The 20320-nt window shown below is 49.3% G+C and overlaps 3 protein-coding genes across 12 annotated transcripts; 1 reads left to right on the top strand and 2 right to left on the bottom strand.

Annotated features, from left to right (window-relative positions):
* Positions 1–2340: 2340 nt before the first annotated feature.
* On the bottom strand, positions 2341–10792 carry JMJD6 (jumonji domain containing 6, arginine demethylase and lysine hydroxylase). Of its 3 annotated transcripts, none has more exons than XM_043905417.1 (7): positions 10448–10792; positions 9527–9915; positions 8416–8702; positions 7428–7563; positions 5992–6130; positions 5171–5298; positions 2341–3782 (listed from the first exon to the last, which is right to left on the bottom strand). In XM_043905417.1, exons 1-7 carry the CDS (start codon positions 10574–10576, stop codon positions 3746–3748), a joined length of 1245 nt encoding a protein of 414 aa, XP_043761352.1. In that variant the 5' UTR covers positions 10577–10792; the 3' UTR covers positions 2341–3745. The 3 variants fall into 3 exon arrangements, 2 of the variants coding, with proteins under 2 accessions (XP_043761352.1, XP_043761353.1); XR_006341391.1 differs by lacking the exon at positions 2341–3782 and adding an exon at positions 6850–6943 and having other exon boundaries at positions 10448–10776; XM_043905418.1 differs by lacking the exon at positions 2341–3782 and having other exon boundaries at positions 4904–5298; positions 10448–10772.
* A 171-nt stretch (positions 10793–10963) lies between these two features.
* Positions 10964–18135, top strand: METTL23 (methyltransferase like 23). 3 transcript variants are annotated; one of them, XM_043905413.1, is made up of 5 exons: positions 10964–11349; positions 13950–14054; positions 15385–15622; positions 15708–15792; positions 16127–18135. In XM_043905413.1, exons 2-5 carry the CDS (start codon positions 13971–13973, stop codon positions 16299–16301), a joined length of 582 nt encoding a protein of 193 aa, XP_043761348.1. In that variant the 5' UTR covers positions 10964–11349; positions 13950–13970; the 3' UTR covers positions 16302–18135. The 3 variants fall into 3 exon arrangements, with proteins under 3 accessions (XP_043761348.1, XP_043761350.1, XP_043761351.1); XM_043905415.1 differs by having other exon boundaries at positions 10978–11045; XM_043905416.1 differs by lacking the exon at positions 10964–11349 and having other exon boundaries at positions 13966–14037.
* SRSF2 (serine and arginine rich splicing factor 2) lies at positions 16729–20239 on the bottom strand. 6 transcript variants are annotated; one of them, XR_006341390.1, is made up of 4 exons: positions 19355–20239; positions 18444–19130; positions 17698–17806; positions 16729–17187 (listed from the first exon to the last, which is right to left on the bottom strand). XR_006341390.1 is itself a non-coding variant. In XM_043905412.1 (3 exons), the coding sequence occupies exons 1-2, from the start codon at positions 19714–19716 to the stop codon at positions 18827–18829; spliced, it is 666 nt and encodes a 221-aa protein (XP_043761347.1). In that variant the 5' UTR covers positions 19717–20239; the 3' UTR covers positions 16729–18547; positions 18820–18826. The 6 variants fall into 6 exon arrangements, 2 of the variants coding, with proteins under 2 accessions (XP_043761347.1, XP_043761346.1); XR_006341388.1 differs by having other exon boundaries at positions 16729–17806; positions 18444–18547; positions 18820–19130; XR_006341389.1 differs by having other exon boundaries at positions 18820–19130.
* Positions 20240–20320: the final 81 nt, after the last annotated feature.

Below are 20320 nucleotides of genomic sequence, written 5' to 3'. Positions count from 1 at the left end.
CCCCACAGGAAAAACTAAAGCAGAACCAGCAGGCGCTCAGCGTGCTTGACTTAATGACTGAGGAGGCACCAGGCATTCGGGGGATGGTCCCAGCTCCTCCATAGTGTCTGGTCCCCGTGGAGAGGGCAGGCGAGGTCAGTTCTCCTGCTCCCAGGAGAACAGAGGATGGGTGCGAGGTGTTCCAAGTTTTTGAACTTGAACTACAGATGAGACAAAGTTAAAAGCCATCCTGGGAGGGCTCCTGCAGTTTTGATGTATCATCATGACAGAAGCTAGGGAGGTGGGAGTGAGGAGAAACCAGATTCCACATGGAACCATCAGCAGAACCCACTACACATGACAAAAACACTTATTTGTGGAAATGCTACATACAATTCAAAAATCTACGGCTGTGTGCCTAAATGCCTACTTCCTAGACAGTACTTTTTACATTTACTGCAAAATCCCTGTTCCACTCCAACTCTTATCTAGCATCGTAATAGAGGCAGAGCCTCTAATAAATTTGTAAAGCACTTGTACCAGCAATTTTTGTGCTGCTTCTTAAATACCATTAGCTGATTTACAAAGAAACTGTGTCCTCAGTTAAAAATACAGCTAAAATTATAATTATGTTCCTTTATGAAGATCTCATTAACTTGTACTTAGTAAGGGCTAGACTTGCTTTTCTGATCACGGAGATGGACGTGCACAGTTCTCCCTGCCCTGACCCATCCGTAGCGCTTGTAACAACAGCACCCTCAGTCCATGAAGATCTAGGAGGTCAGGGATCTGGGCTTGTCCCTGTGGCGTCTCCAACACCTAGAACAGAGCCTGGAGCTCCGTTTGTTGAATGTTTTAATGGTGAACAAACGGGCATCTATAAGCTGAGCAAAATGTGAACAGTGTTCCTGTTTTTGGCGGCTCTCCCCTCACAGGCGTCACATTCAACATCACGGCACTACGGACCTCAGAGGCACCTACCGGTGTGCGACACTGGCCGCCTTGGGCTGATGGTGAAGCCTTCATGACCTCCCTTGTCTCCACAGACCCAGATGTCCTGGGTCCCCGACTCTGGTCTCACCCACCCCGATCTCCTCTTCAGTAATTACTAGTCTAGATCCTTTCTTCTAGGATCCAGCTTGTTGGGTTTGTGTTTTAATCATTTCTTTATTTGGCTGCACCGAGTCTCAGTTACAGCATGCAGGATCTTCAGTCTTGTTGGGGTAAACGTGATCGTTAGTGGCAGCATGTGGGAATCTAGTACCCTGACCAGCGATTGAACTGCCTGCATTGGGAGTGCAGTTCATAGCCACTGGGCCACCAGGGAAGTCCCCCCCCGCCACCCTCCGCTATTGGTTTTAACGTCAGTTGTCATCTCAGAGAATAATCTCTAAAAAGAGTTTAATGTTGTATCTTTCTCCTTACTGTCCTTGACACCACTCAAAGGCGCAGCTCATGCCAGGTGGGTAGAAGGGTTGACTTTAGATATGATGGGCCTTGGAGCCCACTTCCTACCTCACAGTGACCAGACCACCTGGCACATTCTACTGCTTTGCTCCTCACCTCGGCCCTACTTTCCTTCCACAGTGGTGTGTTTGCCTGGCACAGTGACAGTCAACGGCAGCTGCTGAATCTCACCCGGCTAAGACAACGAAGGAGGGTCCCATGGTCCTTCACAGGGTGGCCTGTGCCACCCAGGCACTTTCAGGAGAGGGGACTGCGGGCCTGTCACACAGGCTGGATCTCTCATTTCTGGATGTTGTTTATCAAACAGGAATTACCTTTGGCATTGGGGGAAGTAAAACTGGGTGGCCAGTCTCTCCAACCAAACTTCCACTTCACCATGCCCACCACGCCCCCTGGCGGCAGGCGGCCTGTTCGGTGGTTTGATCCTTTACGCTCAAGTTGAGGGAGAAGCGGTTGGTAAGGATTTGAGGAAAAGGAGTGTGAGAGCCCGGCAGCGACACTGGGGAAAAGAAGGAAGCACTTTGAAGATGTCAATAAAAGCTTTTAAAAAGGAGGAGGAACGCCATTCAGATATGAACGCGATCTCTGGATGATCCCTTCAGGGTCTGGAGTCGCTCACCCTAGAGATACTTCCTGGGCTTCCCTGGTGGCTCAGTGGTAAAGAATCTGCCTGCAGTGCAGAAAACTCAGGTTCAATCCCTGGGTTGGGAAGATCCCCTGGAGAAAGGAGTGGTACTCCATTCCAGTATTCTTGCCTGGGAAATCCCACGGACAGACAAGCCTGAGGGCTCTAGTCCATGGGATCACAGAGTCAGATACCACTCAGTGAGTGAGCACTCACAGGTACAGCCACTCCCTGGAGCCAGAGGGTGTGTGTGTGTGTGTGTGTGTTGGGGGGGGGGGGGGCGCGGGTACAGGTAGACTGATACTAGGAAGTGAGCAGAAGTTCCATCCAATCCACACATGAGTTTTGGTTGGACTTTTAAAATGCAGAAAATTGGGCGAAGACAAAATAGGGGACCAGCCTTCTAGAGTAAAGCCACATGACCAACCCAGGGAGTTAGGAAGGGACAACTGGTCGGTAGACAAGTAAACAGGATTCCCCTGATTATACCCACTTTAAGGGAGGATTCTGAGTGGCAATGGGCATGACTCCAGTTGACAGCCACACTCCTCTGTGCCTGGTGGCGCTGGTGAGGCTCCTCTGCCTTCACCTGCTGGTGCCCTTCTCTCCCGCAGTCCAACCTGGAAATTGTCACTGGGTGTGTCCTCGACAGCCCCCTCTTATAACACTTTAATTGAATTTAGAGACAGATGAATGCAAGCAGGTGAATCGAGAGGGCAAGAGATGGAACCTACTGGTCAACCTCTAAGTATTTAAACCAGAGTTATTTAGAAACCTAAACAGATCCCAAAGACCAGACGAACCACCTCTGCATTTATTCCTGGCTGCTAACAGGATCGCCCACCTAATGTCTGCAGGTCCGGGATATGAAGCTGTTAATCATGAAGCCTCTTAGAGAGTGAGAGCTTCTGACTCAGGGATCACGTACATGGTGGGAAAGATGGGGACAAATTTGTAAGAACCTGGTCCTGTTTATAACTTCAGTTCTGTGATGACAACACACTGAACACCTTTCCCACTTTGATCATAAACCCAACAAGCCCGATGTGTCATCCTTCCCCCACAACACACACCATGTGAAAATATCCTTGGAATCTCACATCCTCTCTGACCACGGAGAAAAGGTGACGAACGCTAAGGCTGCACTAGGCAGTGGGTGAGTGAGTGGCGCTGGCCCCCGGCCAGGTTTCTGCTGCCGAATGCATTTCTGGACGGATGACGGCACACAGGAAGGCGGTGTCCTCGTGGTCCTTCTTTTACATAACTGGTTCACACGGAACTCAGAGTCCACTCACCACTCTTGGCGTCTCTGCTTGCGTGCAGCCAGACACATGTGGCTGGTGGGAGTCCCTCAACACCACCAGCAAGGCGACAAGGCATTCAAAGGATCACAGCCCTCCAGGCTTGCAGTTGGCGGAGACAGAAGCTTCTCACCTGACGTCACGGCGGCCTTCAGGGCTTCACTGAGCGTGCTGAATTTTTTTTTAACTTCTTGACAATCTAGTCTCAGTTAGCAGAGAAAAAACAGCATTTGACTGGAGACATGAGCTTGGGCCAGAGAGGATTATCCAAATTCAGAGAAGACAAAGGAGAAGGTAGGAGCAGAAGACAGGAAGACTGAGGTGGGTGGCTGCCAACAGCTCCCACGGGAGCCACCTCAGGGAGAGCTTCAGTTTAGGGGTGAGCACGGCCTCCACAAGTGTCCCTAATCCTGTCAAGGAAAGTACAACCACCTGTGATCAGCAGGTAGACAGCAGGGGCTGCTGCAAAGGGGAATGAAAGGTTAAAAGCAGAACCCCCAGGGCCCTGGGCTGAAATGGATAGCAGGGCCTTCTCTAAAGACTTTCCTTATAAAGTATGAATACAAAGTCATACCCCAGGGGCAGATATAAGTCTACAGCAGTAGAAACAAGGCAAGAAGAGAAATCTACAGCTGGAAAGGACAACTAGGGCTGAGAAATGAGCGATCCAGTCTGATCAGTTCATCTGATTAGGACACCCGAATAGCCCCCCACAGGATTCCAACCAGACCCCAGAGAATGAGGAAAAGATGACAGAAAGGAATGGGGTCCTCCATTTCTGTCACATTTAGGCAAGTGCTAGGCTGCTTGGAGACACAAAGAATGTAACAGGGGCTTCAGCTGCAGCAGGCAGGGCCTTCGGACAGAATCCCAAGAGCTTCGGGATTTCACTGTCTTCCCAGAAACCATCCATCTTAGTGCTGCCCCGGTGACACTTCAGCCAGCAGCACGTGGAACAGGGCTCGGGGGCTCAAAGACCGGGGACGCAGCAGGGTCTCCACACTTCACTGCAGCGCTGGGAGAGCCACTTGCAAAAAGCTTAGCTTATTGATTTTATCTCAAGTTTTAACTTATTTAGATCCAATTCAGGTTTTTTTTTTTTTAATAATTTATTTAATTTGTTTAGGCTTGTGGGATCTAAGTTCCCCAAGTTCAGGGACTGAACCCAGACCACTGGCAGTGAAAGCTCAGAGTCCTAACCACTGGACCACCAGGGAATTCCCTCACTCAGGTTTAACACAAAAACAAAACCCCACTGGAGACATGATTAAGATTTTATTTAAATAATCTGCAAGTGCTCCACGGAGCAGTGGCAAACTGGGAGAAAAAGCAGGAGGCCACACCTCAGACTCTTCAGAAGTTTGGGGATGACTTCTCAGCGTTTCCCCCTTTACTGTGATAACAACCATCATTTCCCCACCGAGGGCAGCCACCACCCGCCAGCAGAGTCAGTATTTTCTCCCAAGGTCAGGGCAAGAAGAGCAATGAGAGGAGGTTCTGGTGTTTTCCAGGAAAAAAAAATTCAAAGATATAAGATGAATTTAACTTTTATTAAATAACGTCAAGGTTTCCCTTGGCACCATTCACACAGATCCTCACCCTTATGCATAAAACAAGCCACGTTCATTTGCATCGGTAGCGGAGAAGAAAGCTACTGTCGCAAACACTGAGTGAACGGCTCCCGTGCCCCAGAGGTCCTCATTCTCTGGCTTTCGCCGGCCCTCCCCGGGCAGCCCCGGGGCCCTGCTGCAGGCTGCAGACGCGTCCTCGCGCACAGACAGCAGGCACGCGCGGTCACCTGGAGGAGCTGCGCTCTTTGCTCACGCAGTCGTCCTGCGAGGTGGTGTCCCCATTCCCCACCATGCCACACGTCCGCCTCTTCTTCCTGCGGTGCATCGTGCCTTCACCTTCAGAGCCAGACTCGCACTGGACGCGGAAGGGAGAAATAGGGCATCAGTCGGAGGCAGCTAGGGATTGAACCTGGGCCCTCAGCAGTGAAAGCAGAGTCCTGACCACAGAAACCAGGCAACTCCCTCTAGGTTTATTATTTACCATCCGCGGAAATTCCCAACGTGGGCTTTCAGTCTGGAGAATGCTTGAGTTTAAACCCAACACCCCTGTCCCCAGCTGTGTGATCCTGCGTCATTTACCTAACCGAATCTTCAGCTACTTCTCACCCCTAGAGAGCACTCTGCGTGCGTGCCGTGTGCACGTGAAGTCGCTTCAGTCACCTCTGACACTCTGCGACCCTATGAACCATAGCCCGCCAGGCTCTTCTGTCCACGGCACTCTCCAGGCAAGCATACTAGAGGGGATTGAGGGGATCTTTCCAACACAGGTATTGAACCCGTGTCTCCTGTCTCCTGCATTGGCAGGTGGGTTCCTTACCACTAGCACCACCTGGGAAGCCCAGTGATTATTTAAATGATTAACAAACACCTTCAGAGTTATAAAATGGGCAAACTTTACCCCACAGAAGGACTGAGGACAGTTGTAGTTCTTGGAAGAAGGTGAAACATGACCCCCCCTCTCTCCCTCCTGGGGAGGAGGCAGGAAAGCCCCCTCTGGTTTTTCCAGGGTGCCCTGCCGCGGAGGACCAGGGAGCGAGCGCAGCCTCACCTCTGAGTCTGAGTCGGACGAGCTGGAGCTGGAGGAGCTGGAGGAGTCGCTGGAGCTGTCGGAGGCGATCCCTGTGGATTCCTGCAGGTCGACGGAGTCAGCCAGGACTGCCAACTCCGGGTGCTCCTGCTTCAAGATCCTGAGGGACAAGACAAGTGCTCTCAGTGCGGCGACACCCACCCACAGAGCCCCAGACTCAGGGCTGAGCCCTGCCTCTCCTAGATGTGCCGGGACGGTGGAGAGGACACACACGGATCCACAGGCCGGGGACAAGAGCCCCCCCTGCTGCTCAGGCTTTCCTGAAAGGAAAACTAGCCACACGCAACTTGCTGCTACCTCCTGAGCTGCCCAGCCACGTGTGCTGCCCACACGAGGCCACGCTTCCCTGAGTTAGTCTTGGGAGAAACCATCTCTCTCCCTCGTACTTTTCCCTGCACCTTCCTAGCTGATGTTTTTTAACCTCTCCTTTCCACAGCACAGTGCTCAGTGATGGGAGCTGGGCTCGGTTAATGTTCTTTTTGTTAAGAGCAGAAACAATGAGGTTTGTGAGAGGTAAGAAGCATTGGGTGACGGAGAGGGTCCCCCCTCACTGGAAGGTAAAGCTGGACGGGACTGTCGGGGGGGCAGCTGCCAGCCCGCCCCTTAGGGACCTCATCTGGCGGCCCCTGCAACCAGGGACAAAAGACGTACTGTTCGGGAAGGCCTTTTGGAAGGACCAGACGGCAGTACGCAGCGGCCTGAGGGATGGAGTCAGTGGGCCTCGGACGCCCAAGAGTCCGGGGAGAATAAAGCCACCACCCTTGCTGGCCCTCTCAGCAGGGAGGCTGAGCACTGAGCAAGCCGGGATCCCTCTCTTACCCCGAGAGCTGGTCCCTCCAGGTCAGGGTTGGGACACAGTGGCACGGGGTGGCTGGGGGTGGCTTGAACTGCCGCTGCCCGTGCTGTATCTGTTCTGTGGATAAACAGAGGAGCTAAGTCTCCAGGGCAGTCACCTCACTCACGAGAACTGAAGGTAATAAGTTCAAATGGGGGGTAAAGCTTTTGGAGTAAGGAAAAGAAAACAACCAAAATCAAACCCAAACAAAATGGCTACCTTTGCTAGAGCTAGCTTTGAGGAAAACCAAAACCAAAACCAAACAAACGAAAACAGAAAATGAGGAACAATACCAATTATGACCGTGTTTGTTTGTTGGGACTACCTGGCCTTGATCAAACATGCAGTCTGAGCCTGTCACCTTGAGGCGGGCAAGCCTCCTGAGAACTGGCCCTGACCTTGGACCCACTCTTCTTCTACCCGTGAGGTTTTGCAGCCCCAGTTGTTCTCAGGCCTGATTTAAACTCAGCACATGTTATAGCAGCAGTGGACTCTTGCCATTGTATCACTGGGGTAGAAGTTTGAGCAAAGCAAAAAATAAGGAAAAAAAAATGTCTCTCACCTATACCATTTCCTCGACAACTTTGGTCTCCCTCTTACCGTCTTGTGCCAGACAACAGGGAAGTTGGTACTGCTGGCAAAGTTCTGGGTGATGGCAATGGTGGTGTCAAGATTGAGGACAACGTGCCACCAGCCTCCTGAAATCCAACAAATAAACAGTTAAACAGGAACAGGCTCTACACACAATCACCCTACAACACAAATTTCACATAACATGTGACACAAACTTCAGAAACTGGGGATTCCTGTCCACAAGGGACAGTCTTAAGAGAACCAGGACCCGGTGTGGTAAACGCTCCTCCTGAGGCAGGAACCACCAACCACCTGCTTGTGTCAAGTTTCACTGGAGCCTGGCCATGCCTGCTTTCCTGCCACCTGGGCAGAGCTAAGCACTTACGACAGAAACCATCCGGCCTGCAGTGCCTAAAATATTTATTCTCTGGCTCTTTTACATAATAAATGTGTCCAGCCCTGACCATCCAAAGCTGTGACCAAAACTGTAAAGGCAGCAAGTTCTCCGGTTTCTAGGAGGAGGGTGCATACCTTAAATACCCTCAATTCCAACACTTAACCTATCAAAACAAAGTGTAATTTTCAGGTGTGGGATTTCCTGCCTCTTGGCTTTTAAGTAACTGTTTCCTGACTCAATCCACCCAGTGCTACACTGTGTCAAAAACCCCATTTATGGAAATAAGCACAAGTCACTGAACACACACAAAGACACTGGGTAACTAGTAGGAATAAAAATGAACAGGCACTCCAGCAGATAAGAAGTTTTTCAATAGTCATTATACACACAGGCTACAAGAAAGGTGGACAGCAGCCCCCGAGCAGATCATCACACAGCAACACCTCACAGTCAGAGGCAGGCCCTAGTCAGTTCACCCAGAGTCAGCATGCAGAGGGGCTTCTTTGACTCACTGTATGTAACTGTGCTCCAAAATGACAGATTACTGAAATCAAAGAAAGTACTTTCGGATCATTTATACCTGGTACAAAGACAGTCTCTCCTGGTTTCTGTAAGATTTCCAGGGGTTTGAATTCAGGTGGCCAGGTTGGAAGCTGCGTCCGGGGATAGATGATGTTAAACCAGGTAATAGCTTCATCTTGCTGGTTCCCTCCTTCTTCTCGGGTCACCTTGATGAGTTCCCTAGGTGTGCTGGTAGGGAACAGGCACCAGCGCTTGTGGCCCTGAACTAAGGCATTCCAGGCACTGGTTCCCAGAGGGTCGATGTGGATTCCTGTTCCAGAGCGTGGTGGCCCCATCACAAACCACCTAAAGGATGGAAGCATCCAAGATGTGCAGTGTAATTTAACTACATATATGCCACAAAAGCAGCTTTCAGTTTTATACAAATGTTACTGTTATTTTGAAAACTGGGCAAATTCTGATATACAGAAATGCTGAGTAAATTGTACATGGACTGATCCCTAACAGAAAAATCATTGACGTGGCTTATTGCTGGACTTTAGCTATTAAAATGTCCCTTACAGAGACTTTCCTGGTGGTCCAGTAGCTAACACTACGAGCTCCCAATGGAGGGGGCCCAGGTTTGATCCCTAGTCAGGGAACTAGGGGCTTCCTTGGTGGCTCAGCAGTAGAGAATCCACCTGCTATGCAGGAGATGCAGGTTTGATTGAACCGATCCCCTGGAGTAGGAAATGGCAGTCTACTCCGGCATTTTTCCCTGGGAAATCCCATGGACAGGGGAGCCTGCAGAGCTACAGTCCCTGGGGTGGCACAAGAGTTGGCTACGACTGAGCGACTAAACAACAACAAAAGGGAACGAAATCCTGCATGCCTCAACGTAAAAGAGCCTGCATGCCGCAACCAAGACCTGGCACAGCCAAGATAAGTAAATATTTAGGGAAAATAAAATGTCCCTTACAGATCACTGGTTCAACTTTGATTGCATGCTTGGGTCACATGAGGGAGCTTTCAGAAATCTGATGCCCAGGCAGCATCAGGCAGGAGGCTCTGGGCAGGTATGGGAAGCCCTCTAAGTTCCATGAGCAACCAAGGCAGAACCACTCACTGTTTCAGAAAAAAGATTAGTTGCTGGAGACAAGATTATAACCACATCACAGCCCAGTATTTACCTGTAAGGGGGCCTGCGCTTCTCCCCCGCATACTGGAAAAGGTCATCGGTGAAAAACTTGGGCACCTTGTAGTCTTCCAAAAGTTTCCTTCTTTTGGGGTGCTCCCCGTAGCTGCTGTCAAAGATGTAAAGGGGGCTGTCATCGCGGGTGCTCTCCATGTACTCGATGTAGTATTTCATCTTCATCTTCACTGAGTACCCGTCGTTATCCTCCCCACACTTGAACTTCTGGTTCCGGTATTTCCTTTTGAGGCGCTCCAGAGTCCACTTCTCCTGCGCGGACCAGCCCTCTTGGGCATTCAGCAGAACCACGGGCTTGTACGGTCTTTCATATCGCTCCACAAATTCTTCCACTGACAGTTGTAAAGCGTCTGCCCTTTCCACATTGTCCTGAGGGAATCAGAAAAGACCCATCGAATTAAAAAAAAAAAGAGAGAGAAAGAAAAGCCCAGTGGCAGGTAAGGGTGTTCCCCAAAGCCAACTAGCAATCACATGCCCAAGGAGCCAGATTCTAGTTCTGCCTCCTCGTAGGGAGGGGAAAGGACGTGCGTGCGTTCGGGCACGGCAGCGCCACCGCTATCCCACCAGGCAAGCGGGGCTTCGCGTCTCCCACTCGTGGCCTTGGACGCCCAAGTCCCCTATGGCCCCGCCGCCCAAAAGGGGTGCAGGGGTGACAGGCCTCGTGGAGGGTGTCAAGGGCGTGGGGCTCCAGCTGCCCCCGGCAGACGCGGCTGCGGCGAGGAGAAAGGAGGCCCGCCCTGGAACGGGCGCCGACGACCCCGACCTCCGCGGGGTGCGGGCGAGCCCATCGGAACTCCGGGGACAGCGCTGGGCGGCTGGCGGACCCCGGTCCCGGGAGAGGTGCGCACAGCCCCCGGAGGATGCCCGTGGTCCGCCCGGCCCGCGATCGCGGCCCGCTTACCGCCACGGCCGCCGGGTTCAGCGGGAAGCTCTCGTAGTAGTTGTGCCGGGTCCAGTCCAGCGAGTCCTTCAGCTCCGGCCGCGCACTCCGCTTGGCCTCGCGGATCCGCTTCTTGCTCTTGTGGTTCATCCTGCAGGGTCACCACCAGCTGGTTCCGCGACAACCTCGGCGCAGCTCGCTTCCTGCCACCAATGCGCCGCCCCCCTCCCCGCACACACACACCCAGGTTCGGGCGACGGCAACACCAAATCGCCCTTCGCTTCGGCCCGGCGCCTTTAAAGTCGCTTTCCAGAAGATTCACTCCCTAACCACCTCCCGAGCCTCCGGTTGGACCAGTGGCTGTCGTCTTCCCCGCCCTCCGGCCTCTCGCGATAAGCCATTGGCCTCCGCGTCTCCGGGTCCAGCCCTCACACAGGCAGGATCTCCGCCATGTTGGGAAGGTCAGCCCAGTCGTGTTACCTCTTCGTTGCGGCTCCGCCTCTCCCGCGCCCGCTTCCGGTTCGTCACTTCCGGCAGCGCACAGTGTCTTTTTTGGCCTTCTTCCGGCCGGTTATCCGCCCGCTCCACCTGTTTTCTGTCTCGTTTGCCTGGTGTGGGGGTCTGTTCTCGCTGCATGGTCGTTTCGTCGCTCGAGGGGTGCTTCCCCCGCTTGCTGTCGGGTAGTAGCGACCTGACGTGCTCCGGGAAGACGGCCCGAGCCGGCCCGGGGGCCCTCGCGCGTGCAGCTTGGCAGCCTGGCGGCCCGGCGCCCTCCCCTGCTCCCGGCCCGCACGGAGGCCACCGACTCCTCTTCGGACGAGGGTGGCCTCCGAGGGCAAGTGGTCCGGGCCCAGCGCTTTCGGTTCTCGGAGGGGCCGGGTCTGGGAGATGAGGGGGCCGTACTGGAGGTGTGCGTCCCGCAGGTGCGTGTCAAGGCACCTGCCGGGAAGCGCCTTAGGGCAATAGTGTGTCTCAGCCGGCCTGGGGCTGTAGGGAGGGGTATAGGGGAGGGGGTCAGGGGCTTTTTCATTCCGCCTTCGGGTGAACCCGCAGAGCCAAACGGTTTGGTATGAAGCCTTTTGGCAGGTTAAATGTCGAGAAGGGGAACTTCTCCATACCTAATTATTTCTTGCTGGAAAAGTGACATTCTTGACACCTAGTTTTTATAATCTTGTTGAAGGGCGTGTTAATTGAGATTTATCTGGGAGGGGATTCCAACTCTCATTAATCAAAGTTTCTGGGGCTTGGCCTTGCTTCCTTTCAGCTCATGGCTGCCCCCGGATTCTCAATAGCAATTACATATTTTTTTATGCGTCCGGTTTTTCAAAGCACTTTCACGTTGCAGTGTTTCATTTGATTTTAACAGCAGCTGGTGGGGTAGACATTGGCATTAACGGTTTTGAATATGAGAAACAGGTTAAGAGGAGTTGTATGCTGGAGTTGAAGGAGTGGAATCCATTTCTGGCAGTCTCTAAGAGCCTTCGTGTTAAAATTCCCCTTTCGATTTCTTCCCAAGTTTAGGAAGTGGATGAAGATACACCTTGTGAAAAAATACACCTTTAATTTAAAAAATGTTTTATTGGGGTATTGTTGAAGATATGTCTTTTTTTTTTTTTTTAATTACCTAAATTTGGATAACTCACTTCAGATCAGAACTCCTTCACTGTACTCCTGGGCAAAATCCACCAGGGCAGGCATTTTTGTTTTATTCACACCTAGAATATTTTTTTAGGTAAGAAGTGCGTTTGTTTAGAAACACACTCCACAGACAAAAGTGGGCCATTTCAATGGGCAAGTGCAGCCTAAGCACTAATATCTCTGTTGAGTGTATTGAATGATTACATTCAGACCTTCAGTTCCTTCACTTTTTATATTTTTACCTTTTCAGCCTATCACCCTGGGAGGCGCACCGTTAGGAAACAGAAAGACTTGCAGTTTTGCAGTTTAACAGTCACTAACTTTGTATACTTTGTACGAACAAGTTTTCATTGAATTTTTCTGACATTCTGTGAAAATAGTGTTTTGCAGTTGAGGAAACTGAAGCACAGGTTAAGTAACTTGAGTGAGGTCACACAGCTAGTATTGATAAATTACATTTCTCAAGTTTGAACTCAGGCAGGCTTATTCCAGAGTTGTGAGCTGTTACCTTGCCTCCCTAAATACCATGCTCATAATTCAGTGCCTCCCCAAAGGCTTTACAAGTTGCCAGCCTTCCTAACTCCAGGACTCAGGTCTACTCAGACCTCATCTGAGGTGTCATCCTAGAACCACCCTGTTCCTCCTTAGCATTAGCACGTTCGTGCTTGTTCTGTCGCTTAGTTGTGTCTCTTTGTGACCTCATGGGCTGTAGCCCGCCGACCTCCTCTGTCCATGCAATTTCCCAGCAAGAGTACTGAAGTGGGTAACCATTTCCTTCTCCAGGGGATCTTCCCAACCCAGGGATCAAAGCCTGGCCTTCTGCATTGCAGATGGCTTCTTTACCATCTGAGCCACCAGGGAAGCCCATTACCAGGTTATACCTAGCTTAAAACCCTCCAGTATCTTCTCACTGCACTTAAATAAAAAGCTAAACTTCCTGTGGCCTACAAGGCACCACATGTCTGGTCTTTGCTTTCCCTCTGACCTATGCTTGTACTATGCAACCCTACCTCCAGCCTTCAGGCCCACACTGCCAGGGAGAGGGCCCTGGGAGAGGCCTTGGCCTTTGCCTGAATCATCCTGTCTCCCTATCTTGAGCAACCACCTTGTGGTCACTGCCCACCCCCATTACTCTCACATCACCCTGGTACATTGTGCTGACAGTAGTATTACCAAAAATATTTGCTTGCTTGTTGTCTCTCCACAGTGAGATACACACACACACACACACACACACACACACTATTATTACCAAAAATATTTGCTTACTTGTTGTCTCTTCACAGTAAGATACACACACACACACACAATTATTACCAAAAATATTTGCTTACTTGTTCTCTCCACAGTAAGATACACACACACACACACACACACACACACCATGAGTTATATCCTCAGCCTAAAATACCCACTAAGCCACTCAGGCCCTGGATAAATTCTAGTTGAATAAGTGAATTATGAAGAATGCTTATCACAAAAAAAAAAAAAAGGAAAAAAAAGTGCTTATCACATTGCATTATAGATTTATATTCCCTCTCCCCCACCCAAGGTGCTTCTCTGATGGCTCAGTTGGTAAAAGAATCCACCTGCAATACAGGAGACCCTGGTTCAATTCCTAGGTCGGAAAGATCCACTGGAGAAGGCATAGGCTACCCACTCCAGTATTCTGGCCTGGACAGTTCCATGGACTATAGTCCAGGGGTTGCAGAGTCAGACATGGCTGAGCAACTTTCACTTCACTTCCCCACCCATAGGATGTAAACTGGAGAACAGGGAATTGTCGTTTTTGTAATGGATGCCAGTGCCAGGCACTCAGTAATTGCTGTATAAATATTCTGACTTCCAGCATGTTATTTACGGCATACAAAAAATTCCTTTTCAGGTCCTGCATCTTCAATATGGAATGTATGTTTGGCCCTGTGCTGTGGTCCTGGCCCAGTACCTGTGGTTTCACAGAGGATCTCTGCCAGGCAAGGCTGTCTTAGAGGTAAAAGTGCCCTTGAGGTTTGCAAAAACCCTAGATTATAAATCTGTATGCTGGTTATTGGGTTTTGTTAGATATTTTTAAGTCAGGGATGACGTGCCCAGCCTCCATGGGAGGTAAGTTAAAAACACTTTTTAAAGTGTAAGTGAAACCCATTGACTAATCTTAAGGAATCTTGGCATGGAAGCAGTCTTTGAGGCCATCTTTCTGGGGTGTCCCAACAGGGTCATCCAGGCTCTGCTATACCTTGCAGCCTTTCTCGAAAAATGGCTTTCATCTTTGGAGATCTTGAGGTTAGTTTTAAGATGTATCCGGTGCTTTCTCTCTACTCCACCTGGCTTAAGACTGCTGAAGGCTTACAGAAGTAAACTTAAGTCATTTGCAGAAATGGTACTATGCTTAAACCCAAAGGCTGAAGACAAATCAGCTTAAGGACACCTCCTAACTTTTGCAAAAGCATATAAATGAAATGAAGGCATTTGGTGCATAATTTGGGCTCAAAGTAGTGATGGTTTTTAGCTACTCAAAAAAGGTCCGGAATCTTCAGTGCTGATCCTTGAACAGGAAGCATGTTTCAATCCATAGCAATAATAATGTTTATGAAGGGGCTTTTTGGTATTATGCAAAGTGAGTATGTTTAAGTTCTTTGCTGCTCTAAAAGACCCAACTGGAAAAAAAAAGACCCAACTGGAAAAATCCCCTCAAGTAAAGTCATGCTGAAGACCTGTCAGGCTTTAGCCGTTTAAAAGCTATTTAAAATTTAGTAACTTAATGGCTGGTTGTACATTAAAGTCACCCACTGAGCTTCTAGAGACCTGGTGTCATAATTAGGAACTCCTTATAGATCATGAGAACTGAAAGTGACTGAAGGTCACTGTAGTGCTATAATGCCCTGGACATCCTAAACAATGTAACTGCTCAAGATATGCTCCCATTTGGAAATGGTTGATCCTTTAACAGCTCAGTGATTGGAGCTCCCACCCTGCACAAAACTGAAAATCCACATAAAACAAGTGGTTGTTCCCACATCCCGGACTCAACTGGATTGCAGAGTCCTAGTTACAGACCCTCCCAGTTCAAGCCTGTAGTTGCAGAGTTGAGGGCCCTTTAAAATGCTGAAATAGACCAACTCCTTTGACCCAGTTAGAACTGTCATGACAAGTTTAAAGGAAGCTCCACATAGTACAGCAGTGTTGAATGATGGTGTTTTATAGACATGGAAAATTCAAATTTACACATTGACCCTGTAAAGGCCAATGCATGAAATGAGAACCATTTGCCAAGATCCACAGCTTGTCGCAGTTCTAAGCAAAACCTTTAAACTTGTTTTCAGATTGGTGCTGGAGTGAGCCTTCCAGGAATTGTGGCTGCAAAATGTGGTGCTGAAGTTACACTGTCAGACAGTTCAGAGTTGCCTCACTGCCTAGAAATCTGTCAGCAAAGCTGCCAAATGAATAATCTGCCTCAGGTCCATGTTGTAGGACTCACGTGGGGTCATGTATCTCGGGATCTTCTGGCTCTACCACCACAAGACATCATTCTTGCATCTGATGTATTCTTTGAACCAGAAGGTAAACCTTTTTTTCCTTCTCAGTATTCAATTTAACCAGAGATACAATGGAATTAAAAGTCTATTAAGAAGTCTTTTCTTCCTAGACTTTGAGGACATTCTAACTACAGTTTACTTTTTGATGCAGAAGAACCCCAAAGTCAAATTGTGGTCTACTTACCAGGTAAGAAGGTAAGCTGGTGCACTAGGAAGACCCAGAGGGATGGGAGGGAGAGGGAGGCAGGAGGGGGGATCGGGATGGGGAGCACATGTAAATCCATGGCTGATTCATGTCAGTGTATGGCAAAAACCACTACAATATTGTAAAGTAATTAGCCTTCAACTAATAAAAATAAAAAATGGAAAAAAAGAAGGTAAGCCTGAATAATCCTGGTTTACTCCGTTTTATTAAAAGTTAATGCAAGCCTTACTACTCATTCAGTGTCTAACTTAAGGATAAAATGAGAACATATCTAAAGCAAAACAAGAAAAGCTCAGTTTTTAAAAGTAATTTATTTTTTTTCAGTGCTGACTGGTCACTTGAAGCTTTGCTCTACAAGTGGGACATGAAGTGTGTCCACATTCCTCTGGAATCTTTTGGTGCAGACAAAGATGATATAGCAGAATCTGCCCTTCCAGGAAGACATACTGTTGAAATGCTGGTCATCTCCTTTGCAAAGGACAATCTGAATTACACCTAAAAACTGTTTTGGGACAATGTCAATACTGCTTAGCAACCTGGCAAGACAACTATGTGACTCAGACCACTTCAGCTTCTTGAGTACAGTGGGTTTGAAGATGGTCAGATCTGCTGGCTTTAGATTGTGATGGGTCACATAACTATTAAGACAAAAATTAAAACTAAGAAAAAGGACCTGGATTGTTCCTAAATTATTAAAATAGGGCATATATTAGGTTATAAGAAGGTGGTATTTCACCTTTTAACAAAGTGCTACCTTAGAGCATTGAGGAGAGTGGGTGCTGAACTACCATTTCCACTTTTTAACTTGGGGGGGAGGGGAAATCAACTACCAAACATTCACTTTCATTCTTTACAGTCAGTAACATTCACAAGGTAACTGCACAGGTCTTTCAAATAAATGGGAGGGGAAAAAAGACCAACACATATTCTGAGAAAAGCTAACACCAAGAAAACGTTTTAATTAAACTACAGAAACAATGGCTATAGTACAGAATATTCATGAGCAAAAAGATACACCATGTTATAAGTACTTACAAAATTACAAACCATTTGTTTGCTTCCTTAACATTTTCCATATTTTAAGTTCGTACATGAAGATGATCAGATTTACCATTTTGGGGGGGAAGAAGAAGAAAAAAAAAAAAGGTGTATTTATCATCGCTAGATGTGCTCACTGTATGCTCCATTATTTATATGCAAGGCCCGGGTGACTGGAAGTGCAGTTGTCAGGCATTTTAATAAACTGGACAGCCATTTGTTTCTGCACGACAAGGCATCTTTACACAGGAGCAATCAGGAGAAAACAGGAAACAGCCAAGCACTCTGCACTGCAACACGCCACCTTAACAGCTAACCAGCATTACTCAACTGCTACACAACTGCGCCTAGTGCACAAAAATACATAAGAGAAGAGATTAGAATTGTGTTTGGTAAACAATCCTTCCCAAAAAAATAAAAATCAAGTCTTTTCACCTGAAAAGTCTTTATACAAATTTGGGTTCTGTTTACCATTTAGACCTGAAGGTAAATAACATATACAAATAAATTTACACCAACTTTTGTAGGTTTTTAATTTTAAGGTAGGAAGGCAATGTTGAGTCAATCTCTTGACAGCTTTAGGCTGTGTGTAATGGCTGCACAGGTTTCCTTAAAAGTCAGGAGGCCACAAATTAGGTTACCAATCTGTTTAATTCCAAACAAAAAAAGTCAGCACTATATAAACAAAAAGGAAAATTTACCTCAAATATCCAAGTCAATAATGAAATCTGAAGTCGTTCACCTTACTAAATTACAAGAAATTTGAATAACAGCAAAAAATGGCACATAAAATGAGTTTGCCACCTGAGGCAAAGCTTAAAACAAGTAAAAAGTTAGACAAAATGTTACAAAATAACCTTTTTCAATAGCCAGTTGCTTGTTCCAAGGACTCTTCTGATGGACTGAGTACTACCGAGTAAGTGGTCCTTTCCCCCAAGTCCTCCTTTATGTTGCTTGTCGACACATCTAGGTTTGAAAAGAAACAAGCTCAGTTTACCTTCCATTATAACAAAATCACCAAAAGTGCACATGGTTTCAATTTCAGTACTTACTAAGGATCTGGTGAAACCAATAGGTTACAGAAAGGTTCCAACCAGCCATTATCCGTTTTTTTAAGGCCCAATTAGGAAAATTTCACAAAGGTTACCATCAGCACTAAAAACGTGTGTTTATGTTATGTATTTTTGGCCAAATGACCAAGGTGAAAAATGGTAAGGGGGGAGAAGAAAAAAGAAAAAAAAAAAAAAAAAAAAAGGAGGGGGAGGGGGTTGGGCTGTATCCAAACAAAACAATTAGTCAATATATTTTAAGTTTTTAGTTTTCAAATGAAACCATTGGCATTTTAGAATGCTTTAACATCTGAGCTACTTAGGGCCCTTTCCTTTTAAAAAATAGGACCAAACAATTTGAGAGTTAAAGACACACTATCCTTTCCCCACCCAGTGCAATCAATACCTGTAAACTTTTGGTTCCGAAAGTTCATTGCTTCTTTTCCGCAATTTTGCCACATCCATTAGAATATGAAGTCCCAGTCAGTACAACAATAGTTGAACTGATTGTTTTCTCTAAGAGGATAGTGCATCTTTAACATTTAAAGACAAACCTGCTCCAATACACGCCCACAGAAACTGGTCCCTGGAGGATCAGCCAAATCAGTTAAAATCTGCAATACTGGCCAATATTCTTTTATCAAACAGGAGACCGCAGCTTTAAAGGGGAAAATGCAGACGTTGGATAAAAACAGCAAGAAATAGTCATTTTCATTAATAGGTCTCAAAACAGTTCACGAAACAGCCATTATCTAAGCTTTATACACATCCTTTCTGCAGACCCCTCTTCAGTATAACTCCCAAAGCTGAGTTAGCTCAGAGTAGTACTCTTAACATCAGGAGCCATTTTTATGTTAATACGGAACAAAACTACTCCAAACCCCATTTCTGAATTCCGGCCGTGAAGTCTCGGAGTCGCGCAAACCTTACCATTTGCTTAAGAGGACACCGCTCCTTCCTCTTCCGGAGACTTGGGAGGGCTCTTAGATCGCGACCTGGATTTGGATTCCCTCTTGGACACGGGTGGAGGACTCCTGGACCTAGACCTGGATCTGGATCGCGAGCGAGATCTGGAGACCGACGAGGACTTGGACTTGGATCTTCGCGCCGATCTGGACTTGGAGGTGGATCGCGATCTTGAGCGAGTGCGGGACCGGGACTTGGAGCGGCTGTAGCGAGATCGACTCCGGGACCTGGACCGGCTCCGACTCCGGGATCTGCTGCGGCGACGCCGCCTAGGGCTGCGGACAGGGACGGCGGCGCGTCAGGGTTCGGCGGCCCCGCCCGCCCAGGCCGCCATTATCTCGCCGCCAGACGCCCAGACGCCATTTCCCTGGTCGCGAGCCCCGGTCCCCGCCCTCCCGCGCCCCGCCGACTCGGCCCGACCGCCACCACGTGTCCCCGTAGGCCTTTGTGAGTCAGCCAGGCCCTCCCGGAGCCCTGGCCGCGACGCCCGCCTGCTTACCTGCGGCTCCGACGTCCGTAGCCGCCGCCCCCGTACCTGCGGGGTGGGGGGCCCCGGCGGCTATGGTGTGAATCCGGGGGGCGGCCGTAGCGCGCCATCTGCACCCGCAGCTCGCGGCCGTCCAGTACGGCTCCGTCCATGGCATCCATGGCGTCCTCGGCGTCGCGCTTGTCGTGGAAGCGGACGAAGGCGAAGCCGCGGGACTCCTTGGTGTAGCGGTCCCGCGGGATGTACACGTCGCCGACGCGCCCGTATTTCTCGAACACGCGCCTCAGGGTGTCGGGCGAGGTGCGGTAGGTTAGGTTATCCACCTTGAGGGAGGTCATGCCCTCCACATCGGGAGGCGGGCGACCGTAACTCATGGCTCTGGAGAGTCGGGCCGGGGCTGCGCGCCGACGAACTAATGCCCCGGCGGGCCCGCGCGCTCGGCTACAGCGGCAGCGGTTTCCTCAGGTTAGCTCGGCTCGACGCCGCGCCTCTTTCCTGGCGGTTGGTTTCCGCGTGGAGACGTTTGGAAAGGTGGAACTGGAAAACTCTATAATAGACGAACCCAACCGACTCCACCAGAGAAGCAACTGGGCCGGCGGCGGCTGCAGCGCCCGTTTATATCCCTCCTCACAAAATGGCGCCCGCGCCACCCGGAAATGAATCTTCTGATTGGCTCATCTCACCCCGCCCCTCAACGTCCCGGCCGCGCGCCCCGCCCCTGTCCGACGCGCTTGCGCAGAGTCGGCGGGCGGGTGGAAAAGCGCGGAGTCACTGCTGCTGGGAGGGGGAGCGGGATTGGCTGGCAGTTGGAAAGCCCGCGAAACGCTCCTTCCGGCTGCGAGGCCCGTTGTGACAGGAGGAAAGGGAGGGGCTCCCCTGCTGGGCTCCGCCTTCTTTTCTTGCCAGTTTCTAATCTCGCAGCTTTCTGTTGGGATGTCAGCTCTCTCTCTGTAGAGGGGTATTCCTTCACCTTGCCCC

The sequence above is a fragment of the Cervus elaphus genome, chromosome 5 (assembly GCF_910594005.1).
Source record: "Cervus elaphus chromosome 5, mCerEla1.1, whole genome shotgun sequence".
Taxonomy (NCBI): domain Eukaryota; kingdom Metazoa; phylum Chordata; class Mammalia; order Artiodactyla; family Cervidae; genus Cervus; species Cervus elaphus.
Note: the sequence above shows the minus strand (reverse complement) of the source record. Positions and strands in the feature narration are given on the sequence as shown.

Coding starts and splice junctions, on each gene's coding strand:
- JMJD6 (XM_043905417.1), bottom strand. CDS start 10,576: ATGAACCACAAGAGCAAGAAGCGGATCCGCGAGGCCAAGCGGAGTGCG. Junction 9,916..10,447: donor TGAACCCGGCGGCCGTGGCG/GTAAGCGGGCCG, acceptor TGATTCCCTCAG/GACAATGTGGAAAGGGCAGA. Junction 6,131..7,427: donor TTGTCGAGGAAATGGTATAG/GTGAGAGACATT, acceptor CTTGTCCCTCAG/GATCTTGAAGCAGGAGCACC.
- METTL23 (XM_043905413.1), top strand. CDS start 13,971: ATGTATGTTTGGCCCTGTGCTGTGGTCCTGGCCCAGTACCTGTGGTTT. Junction 14,055..15,384: donor CAGGCAAGGCTGTCTTAGAG/GTAAAAGTGCCC, acceptor ACTTGTTTTCAG/ATTGGTGCTGGAGTGAGCCT. Junction 15,793..16,126: donor TCTACTTACCAGGTAAGAAG/GTAAGCTGGTGC, acceptor ATTTTTTTTCAG/TGCTGACTGGTCACTTGAAG.
- SRSF2 (XM_043905412.1), bottom strand. CDS start 19,716: ATGAGTTACGGTCGCCCGCCTCCCGATGTGGAGGGCATGACCTCCCTC. Junction 19,131..19,354: donor TACGGACGTCGGAGCCGCAG/GTAAGCAGGCGG, acceptor CCCTGTCCGCAG/CCCTAGGCGGCGTCGCCGCA.